Below are 10,331 nucleotides of genomic sequence, written 5' to 3' on the forward strand. Positions count from 1 at the left end.
GTGATACGCATGTGCATGATGCCACCGTTTTGTAGTTATTTGGAGACAACAACAGTGTAGTTTTCAAAAACGTGCACTTTGAAACCCGTTTTCAAGAGTTTGCATGGGTGTAAATGAACGGCCAAAACGTATAAAAGGTTTTCCATTTTAAGTTGAAATCGGTGTTGTGTGTAAACACCAATTTAAGCCACAAATGCAGTCGACAGACTTGTATTGAACCCAGAACATTCCTTTACATACATAGACACTTAAATCCTCTTTGTACACACTATTTCAGTACATGTGCGCTGTCCTCTGATCACTCAGACTATCTGTGTGTGCTGGATGAATGGACTGTCAGCGGTATGGTGGACCTCTGTCGTGGGCACAGGATCTTGAAGAAGGCCCTTCGGAAGCTGCTGTGGCACAGTGGGTACAGAAAAGGGTTGATCGCTGAGTTCAGCCACAGCAGCCAGAACGTCACCTCGTACCAGTGATGCGACACGCAGTCTCCTCTGCACGCCGCTCGCACGATCATTAACAGAGTGTACGGCGCCCAGCACACCGCGAAAACACACACGATTATGGCCAAAGACTTAGCAATCTTCTTGTCCTGCCTCAGACGCGAGCGCTGGACGCACCGCATCGACAGACCGTCACTCTCCGAGCGCTTCTCGCCGTCTGCTGCGCTTTTCTTCTTGAGCGTCATTGAGTTCCAGCAGATTCGGACGCTCATGCGCGTTTTCTCGCCATACAGATTTGCAGCATCCTGGCACTTTGGAGAACAGGATTCTTTCTTGCTGCCGAGTCTCCTCTGACGGATGTTGAGGTAGATGCTGATGTTGAAGAAAGCCACGGATAAGAACGGCGAGAAAAACTCGACCGCCGAAGCAGAAAGCAGGAAGTGCCAGGTGTAGTAGAACTCAGCGAAACACTCGTCATCCGGCACGCGGCTCTTTCCGGTCAGTTGCTCCCAGAATAAGATGGCCGGTCCGTAGAGGAGGAAGGCCAGAATCCAAACCACTGCTATCTTCACCACTGCAAAGTGGGCCATTCCTTGCTTGGCACGATAAGATACCTAAGATCAAGAAAGAACACAATGTAAAAAAAAAAGCATTTATTTAACAGAAAAAAAAAATCTATACATTTGTAATAATGCATGCATCGTTATAACACCACATTCATACTGAGCCAAAGATTCACAGTCAGAGACATCCATTATTATGGCTATATTAGGTCTAGAATGCTGTAAATAAGTTCCTTGGGTAATAAAGAAACAGCCTTAGATAACTGATAAAAGTAAACTACAGCTGTCAATCATTTTCAGTCAATCAATATTTCTTTCTTTCTTTAGTTAGTTCATGTATTAACACATTTAATTTTCTTTTAGGACAAAAATAACAATGCAGAAGACAACCAGTGCTTCTCTATATTTTAAGAAATATTCCAATGCATTGTCCAAACTCTTTTGCTACTTTTTTCATATTTTGGACAGAAGTCTCTTATGCTCCCCAAAAACAGCATTTATTTGATCAAAGATAACAAGTGATATTGTGAAACAATTTTATAATTTAAAATAGCTGTTTTTTATTTTCATAAAAAATTGAATTAAATGTAATTTATTTATGTGATGCAAAGCTGAATTTGTTACATGAGTAAAACTAGAGGAACTTTTTTTTTCATTATTATTACCATGGTTTTACTACAAACATCATGGTTTAAATATGGTTACTGTTTATACTAAATTTATACTAAAGGTATACATTTTGCTCTTTTTTTCCCCTTCATTATGCATGATCCATTTGAACATTTAGGGCCAGATTTACCAACAGCTTGCGTCAGTGCAAACCCTTTTTTGGCATTAAAAAACAACTGTCAGGATTTAGATGCGCAGTGAAACATTAGCAATGAAAGACATGGACACAGTTATTTTTGCTGTTGAGCTTATTGCATATATGCATTTGTAGGAGTTTCCCTTTCAGACACAAAATGTACAGGAGGAGGAGAGTATTACAATGAATCATGCAATGTTACTAAGGTTTGCGGTAGTCAATTTTCTGGTTTGAGACAGGCTCCAGTGTCCCTGTCACCCTATAGGAGAAGAGGCTTAGAAATGGATGGATCATAGAGACTAGTGGTGGGAATGGTTTCTTATATTTTGCTGATGATCTTATGCACATTATGCTTTGGGAAATGCAGCCCTGTTCGAATAAGTGCTGTGAATGAAGCGTCCGACACAGTTAATCACTAACATAGCTTACTTTTCCGCTTCAAAGCTTTTTTGATGTATTACATTTCATGCTAAATAACAAAATAAATATGACTGGTAATTTTATTGTGGTCTGCACCTTACTAAATCATTATAATTAATAATAATTCATTTTAAGACAACAAGTGTGGCATTGCTCCACTGAACTGTACACAGAAAATGCACAGTAGGGAATGAAGACTTTCTTTTGCTGGTACACACATATCCGAGTATGTGTGCGCGGCCATAGTGCTGCCAATGATAGCATGAATCTTTTTTCCTTCACTGGCTTTGATTGAAGCTGAAGCCACAGTCTGTGAGATCAAACATGGCTGTCTTGCAGATTAAAGGCAGATGCTACGTATTGTGATTTATGTCTGTATCATTGCTCTGATGTTAAGAGCTTGTGTGGGAAAACAAAACAAGACATTTCAAGGACACTTTCTGACCTGAGTCTAACCAAACATCAGAGGAACCTTTGAAGTAAATATTCCACAATATTCACTGCTTTGTAAATCTCTGTTTCCGGGGCATCTCAGGATGTTTCTTTAGTTAGACAGATTTAACCCCATAGTAAAGGTAGTTTAGGTAGATCTCTCATGCCACATCCATTCAAAAATGACTTTTGCTCAAAATGAAAAAAAAACAAAAACCCAGTCCCTGTTCACACCTGTTGCTGCCTAATACACTTGAAGCTCCTTTGCAACACTGATAGTGTATTTTTTTTTATTGGAGACCTAAAAATACTCAAGGTAGTGCACAATTAAATGCACTAATAATAATAATAATAATAATAATAATAATGATAATAATAATAATAATAAATACATGTTATCTGCGTCCTTCAACAGTTGTGAAAAACACAAATTTAAGTCCTACAAGTCATTTGGTAAAAAATACCAAATAAAAGGCTAAAAGGACTCAAGGTAGTGCACTTAAATATGCAATTAAATGCACTACTAATAATAAACAAACAAACAAATAAACAAACAAACAAACAAACAAATAAATAAATGTGATTTAAATCCTTGGACAGTTGTGCAAAATACATATGCAAGTCGCTTCCTGACATGTGATCTGCCAGCCAATGAGCTTGCATGCTGCTCCCATACATCTGATTTTTAAATCAGGGTTCAGGGTTAGAGCTAATCTCTGCAGGACAGTGACCCTTCACGAGCAGGACTGAGCACCCCTGCTTTATACTAATCAAGACTTTAAAGACTTTATGTTGGCCTTACATTTTGAAAAGACAATTCTTTAAGGACCTAGGGAAACCCTAAAGCCATGCAGACAGTCTGCGGTAGGTCTACTATCCAGTCAGCCCATCATTAGATCATAATCAGGAGTTTTGATTATTATTTATTTATTTTATTTATTTTTTAGGTCTTACATAGTCCCAGGATGCCAGTAAAGATTTTTCAAGCATATTATCGATGATAAATAAACAGGTCTATCACTTTCACCAGCCCTTTGCGAATAGAAATCCTGCACCAGGTTGGCTTATCATTGAGAAGAAATCCTACCCAGAAAAAAGAGGAAGGGATGTCCTGAAAAATTAATGTGACCCTGGAGCACAAAACCAGTCATAAGGGTACATTTTCTGAAATTGAGATTTATAAATCATCTGAAAGCTGAATAAATAAGCATTGATGTATGGTTTGTTAGGATAGGACAATATTTGGCCGAGATACACGATAATACTATTTGAAAATCTGGAATCTGAGGGTGCAAAAAAATCAAAATATTGAGAAAATCACCTTTAAAGTTGTCCAAATGAAGTTCTTAGCAATGCATATTACTAATCAAAAATTAAGTTTTGATATATTTACGGTAGGAAATTTACAAAATATCTTCATGGAACATGATCTTTACTTAATATCCTAATGATTTTTGGCATAAAAGAAAAATCTATAATTTTGACCCATACAATGTATTGCTGGCTATTGCTACAAATATACCCCAGCGACTTAAGACTGTGTTTGTGCTGCAGGGTCACAAATGTATTATTTAAAAAATTTGAATTTATTTGTGTTTTTTCGATTCAAGCTCAGGAATTCAAAACCCATTTTTAATTCAGTTCAGAATGGTGAACAACCCTGATCCCTACACAAGGCTGAAGTGGCCACGTCTCAAACTTCTCAACAAGAGTCCACAATCGCTAGTCTTACTGATTCTGAGGAATTGCTAGCTGGTTGTTTGGTGTTGTCAGGGTGTTCTGATAAATGCAGGTAGTATAACAACTTCCAAGACATGGATTAAACCCTTGTTCTGAGCGAGGTGATAATGCAAAATGTTTTCAAGGGTAACGTAAATGTCCTGTACATTTGCTAGTTCACATAAAAATTAAACAAAGGATAATGTTAACACAAAAGTGTCAAAAGAGATGTGATCCAGACACCTGAGTTGCTCTTTAACATGCTAAAATTATGTGCAATCACACTGCATGCCAGAATATGTGCCATTCGATGAATTACTGCTGTCACGATCTCTAGAAAATGTTCATCCTGTTTATATCAAATGTTTATGATACTAAAACATTAAGGACATCTAATGTAAGGATCAATCTCCTCAATACATTAATATCGAACATATAGCTACTTAAAAATCTGCCCAAATATGTAAAAATAGCAACATCGAATAATAGAGTTTACTACTCACCCATTGTATGAAAAACAGTAAATCCAATTGATTTAAGTAGTTAAATCGACTGCTTTGGGGTTCCATGCAGATGCATGTAGTTTATGCATTATGTTTAACGATGATCAAGTTTCAATATTCTCACTCTTGATAAGCATTTTATCATTTTTGGTGGTTATTACACAAGCAAGAGTTTCATAATCTTGACCATTTCTAAATAATATGTGATATCCTATAATAGTCAGCATCCAGGTTCTGCGTTCACATGAGTCAGACTGATTAAAGCGAACAAAACAGACTGAGTCACGGTGACTGTGCATGTATTTCTATTAATGAGTTTCATTAATAGTGCTTGTTGCTGTTGTTTATCACCAGCCTGGACAATACTTTCTGACGGTTGTCATGAGTTAATAATGCTGAATCACAACGAATACACCGCTATAGATTGGTCCATATTAAAAATATGGTGCACCTCACCGCGTTTGTAACGGAGAGATAGCGGTCATAGCTGATAAGTACGATGTTGAAGACGGACGCAGCGCAGAGAAGGTAGTCTACGACAAGCCACAGCTTGCAAAGTCCTTTACCCAGCATCCATTTCCCTGTCAAGACGTAGGGCATATACACGGGTATGCAGAAGGCACCTGTGGGAAACACCAATCAGAAAGCATTGTTATAGTCATTCTGAAGGGTCCAGCTGAATAGTTTTAATTATTCATATCTGTTGTTACAGCATTTTGTCATTCAGTTAGTGATGACTATCAACCGTGTTGCTGTGGTTACACAATGATCGCAATTTCAAGAGTAAACATGCAGTCACATTAACAAAATTACACGGTCAAAACGGTTGTCTATTGTAATAGCATAGAGATGTATGAAGCACAGCTCACGAACAAATCACGTTCAAACCAAGCAGGTTTATGCTGGTCAATGCTGGTCAATTGAACCCAAAATCTGTGGGAAAATGTTTTGCTCTCAACCGAATTCCAGATTGCATGGATTCCTATTAAACTGGCTGAATTTTGCCTGAAAAATTGTCCTTAGTTATTGCTTGAATGTGTCAAGAACGAAAGTGTTTGTTAAATTTGTGCATGGTTTGAGGCTGAATTCAAGTACAACAACTCCAGGAAAATATATATTCTCAGTATAAAAAAAATAAAAATTGGTGCTACACTTTTGAAATATAGGCATGGGGTCAAATTTAGTAGAAAACAATAGTGCACAGTAATAACAGTTTGTCAAAATGCTCAATTATTTGAAACATTGTGTGCGCTCAGACACAGAAATGTATTAATAAAATGCAAAAAAATGCAAACTATTAAAAAGTGTAACTATCTTGAAACCACTGAAATATGAACTCTACATTACTGTATTAGATGTAATGGTAACACTTTAGTTTAGGGACCAATTCTCACGTATTACTAGCATATTGACTGTTTATTAGTACTTATAAAGCACATATTAATGCCTTATTCTGCATGATCATATTTTAGATCTCATAATCCACCCCATCCCTAAACTTAACAACTACCGTACTAACTATTAATAAGCAGCAAATTAGGAGTTTACTGAGGCAAAAGTCGAAGTTAATAGTTAGTTAATAGTGAGAATTGGACCCCAAACTAAAGTGTGATCAATATAATGCAAATTACTTATGAATGAGACAACTGTAAATGTTATTCTTGACTAGAGTTGCATAAAAATGAATGTGAGGCAATATAGTCTCCAGCATGCAGAGAAGATGTCTGGTGTAATGACTCGTTAAGATCTGTATGTGGAGATTTATAATAGCAATATGGTATGGAGTTCATTAGAGTGCAATAAAAAAAACTCCATACAAAGTGCACATATCCAATCACAGACAATAGGTCAAGCTTTCCAGTGAGAAATGAGAGAAGCAGAAGTCCCATAAAAATAGTAACTGCTACACCAATACAAGCAATACTTTGTTTGCATAGAGATCTGTCATGTGCCAGCCAGCCAATCAGCAGTCAATGAGCTTGATGGACTATCATGCACTCTATAACAGAATAGGATGGACTGTCATGCATGCTCAGAAAAAGAAAAAAGTGCAAACATTGTACCTTTAGGGGGCAGTACCCTCAAAGGGACACCTTTGCACCTTCTTTACCCCTAAAGGGTGCATACTAGTACCTTAGAGCAGTGGTTCCCAATTCCAGTTCTGCACATCTTGCATGTCTCCCTTATTTAACACACCTGATTGAGATCATCAGCTCGTTAGGAAATAGATCCATGAACTAAACTGAGTGTGTCAGATAAGAGCTCTTTGAAGCTGCACTGAAACTACAATTTGGACCTTCAACCTGTTGGTCCCCATTGAAGTCCATTATATGGATGAATGTTTTCCTCAAAAACCTTCATTTCTTTGCGACTGAAGAAAGAAAGACATGCACATCTTGGATTATCACATTATCAGGAGCGTTTTATTCTGGAAGTGAAATAATCCTTTATGGTAGCAATATGCACTCTTATGGTACTAATATGTTTGGATTTGACCCCACTTTCACAACAGCTGTTTATGTAATCACTATCCATTCTAGTGAATTCACAAAACAGCATGCAGAGAAAGGTTATCACCATTTCTGATATACACTGTAAAAAAAATTCTGTCGTTTTTACAAAATAATTTTGGCAGCTGTGGTTGCCAGAATAATTTTGTAAAAAATACAGAAAAACTGTAAACAAAAACTGTACATTTTACAGTATAAAACTGTAATTTACAAACAAGAAAATTTGAATGTAAACCAGTAAATTCAACAATGCACACTGCTATTAAAATCTGTTTTGTACCTTTAACATACTGACAACCACCATAATAATGCAGGTGGTAAAAGAGAAAGCCACATAAAGAATCAAAGCTCATCACAAAATTTTACAGTTAAAATTACACTTATTTTTTACAGTGTACATCCATTGCAATTCTGGCTTATCAAAATTTGTGTTAGGGCAGATTAGAATCCCTTGCATTAAAAGCATAAAAATTACAAGATATGTTAAAAGTTAGAAGATATAGAGTACATATTCAGTTCCTGATTCTTGTATTTATCCACTAAGCTAGAAAAGCCTGGGACTGACAGCAACAGGTGTAGGAGTAAAGTCATCAAATCAAGTATGTTGATTTGAGCACTAACTGTACATTTTGCATAAATGTTAAATAAGCATTCCCCATTTCATCTTTGCCCAGTTTTATTCCTGATATGCAATGTTATTTAAATGTAACACTGACAGACAGAGATAGCTGTAGGAGACTGATTTGCCTGAAAGGGATTTCATGCAATTACTTTTTTTACTGTGATAGTATCTAATTAATTCTCAGCTGCGTATAGATTTTGTCATCTCAAGAGCAGACATCGGTGGACGCATAATACATCACATAGAGCGATTAATGAGTTTTGAGCAGTTTTTAACACCCAGATATGACAAGGCAAAATTCTGACACAATACATGGGGAGAAAAATGCAAAAATGCTTGGAAGGAGACAAATCCACTGACAGAGGACATTGTTTCCCATGCAACCTGCAAACATCAACATCATGCAATATATTCTTTTTTAGCTAAATACTACAGTAAATGCACACTGATGTGATGAATAAGGGAAGCAGAGAGCTGCACTCATCTCACATTAATTCACTACTTACATCACTATACTGATGTTTAAACAGACTCTTTTTTTAGTTTTTGTTTTTTCATTAAGATTCTTGTTTTGGAGTTTTTTAGTTTTTTTTACTCAAAGCTCTGGAGAAAGTAATATGCATATGTACACATTATTAAATAACTATTGTTATTCAAAGTGAACATGGTACATTCAAATAATTTTAAATTAAGAGTATGCATGTGAGATTTGAATATATTTTTACTAAAATGCTAAAGATAGCGGTTTAAGACAATTAAGACAATAATCTTACTAATCAAGAACGCTTAATTAAAAAGATATTATTAACGAATTGTATTTATTTATTTTTTCGTTTCTGAATATTCACAGACCAGTCCTGCACACTGTTGGCATGCATCAGTTTGCAGCAAATTGTATTCACCCTAGAACACTGACAAACACTAGAACATTTGATATTGTCGGTATAACAGACTACACTGGAGATATATTTATTAAACTTTTATGTAAACTTTACTTACCAACGAGGAAGTCTGAGATGGCCAGGTTTAGTAGGAAATAATTGCTCTGTTTGCGCAAACTCTTGTCCATCTTGAAGGCGACGATGACCAACGCGTTTCCACACACAATCACAGCAACCAGAATGACCATAATGACCGAGAGCAGCGCGAGCGCCGGACCCTCGAACCCAGCGTCTCTCCTCACGGCGGTCCAGTTACTGACCGTGTGCTCACGGGTCATGTTGGGATCGTAGTGATGGTTACCCATCGACAGCTTCACGGTCTTCACTTCGAGCTTGTCTTTTTCATCTGTCTCACGAAGGTTCGGAGTAAACGTGTGGTGCGCGCGCTGTTGACGCCCCTCGCCGTCCCCACCGCGCGCGTCAAGAGCGATTCAGAGCCATGCTACCGACTCTTTCATTCATTTTAGTGTTCTGGTTTACGGACATAATTTAAAAACCGTGGTGAAATGTGATGTAAATCAAGTAATCCCATTTAAGAAATCAAAGAAACAGACTATATCAATTATTTAAAATTGAATGACTTACACTGATAAAAAAATATGAAGCATTCAACATTTAAATCTCAGTGATGATGACCTTTGCACAGCTATTAATGTCAGCTGGGTCTCTATATCCTTCCTCTTGTTTCTTTTCGTCTTTACTTGATCATTTAAACTAAACAAAGAAAGAAAGGTTCATTTTCTGCATTGAAAACAATGAATAAAGGATGTATGTAGCGCTTTATTGTGTATTGCTGTACACCCAAAGCAGTTTACAATTAAAAACTAGGGTTCTCTCCTCTTCAACCACCACCAGTGTGCAGCATCCATCTGGATGATGTGACGGCAGCCACAGTACAACCACAGACCAGCTACAGGTGGAGAGGAGACAGAAATAGAGCCAATTCAGTGGATGGGGATTATTTGGAGTTCATGATTGACAAGGGCCAGTGGAGGGAAATTGGCCAGGACACCGGGGATGCACCCCTACTCTTTATGAGAAGTGCCATGGGATTTTTAGTGACCACAGAGAGTCAGGACCTTGGTTTGAATGTCTCATCCAAAGGATGGTGTTTTTTTTTACAATAGCGTGTCCCCATCACTATACTGGGGCGTTAGGACCCACACAGACCACAGGGTGAACACGCCCTGCTGGCCTCACTAGCACCTCGTCCAGCAGTAAACTAGTTTTCCCAGTAGGTCTCCCATCCAGGTACTGACCAGCTTAACCCTGTTTAGCTTCAGTGGGCAACCAGTCTTGGGCTACAGGGTGATATGGCTGAGGCTATCATTTAATTCAGGAAATCTAGTTGCTTATATGTTTTGGGCATGTTT

General features: G+C 37.5%; 1 protein-coding gene across 1 annotated transcript; it reads right to left on the reverse strand.

Moving 5' to 3' along the window:
* Positions 1-307: 307 nt before the first annotated feature.
* On the reverse strand, positions 308-9,263 carry LOC107671683 (histamine H3 receptor-like). The gene is made up of 3 exons (XM_016464591.1): positions 9,017-9,263; positions 5,342-5,508; positions 308-1,057 (listed from the first exon to the last, which is right to left on the reverse strand). Exons 1-3 carry the CDS (start codon positions 9,261-9,263, stop codon positions 308-310), a joined length of 1,164 nt encoding a protein of 387 aa, XP_016320077.1.
* Positions 9,264-10,331: the final 1,068 nt, after the last annotated feature.

This window comes from Sinocyclocheilus anshuiensis, unplaced genomic scaffold, assembly GCF_001515605.1.
Source record: "Sinocyclocheilus anshuiensis isolate Anshui unplaced genomic scaffold, SAMN03320099.WGS_v1.1 scaffold524, whole genome shotgun sequence".
Taxonomy (NCBI): Eukaryota; Metazoa; Chordata; class Actinopteri; order Cypriniformes; family Cyprinidae; genus Sinocyclocheilus; species Sinocyclocheilus anshuiensis.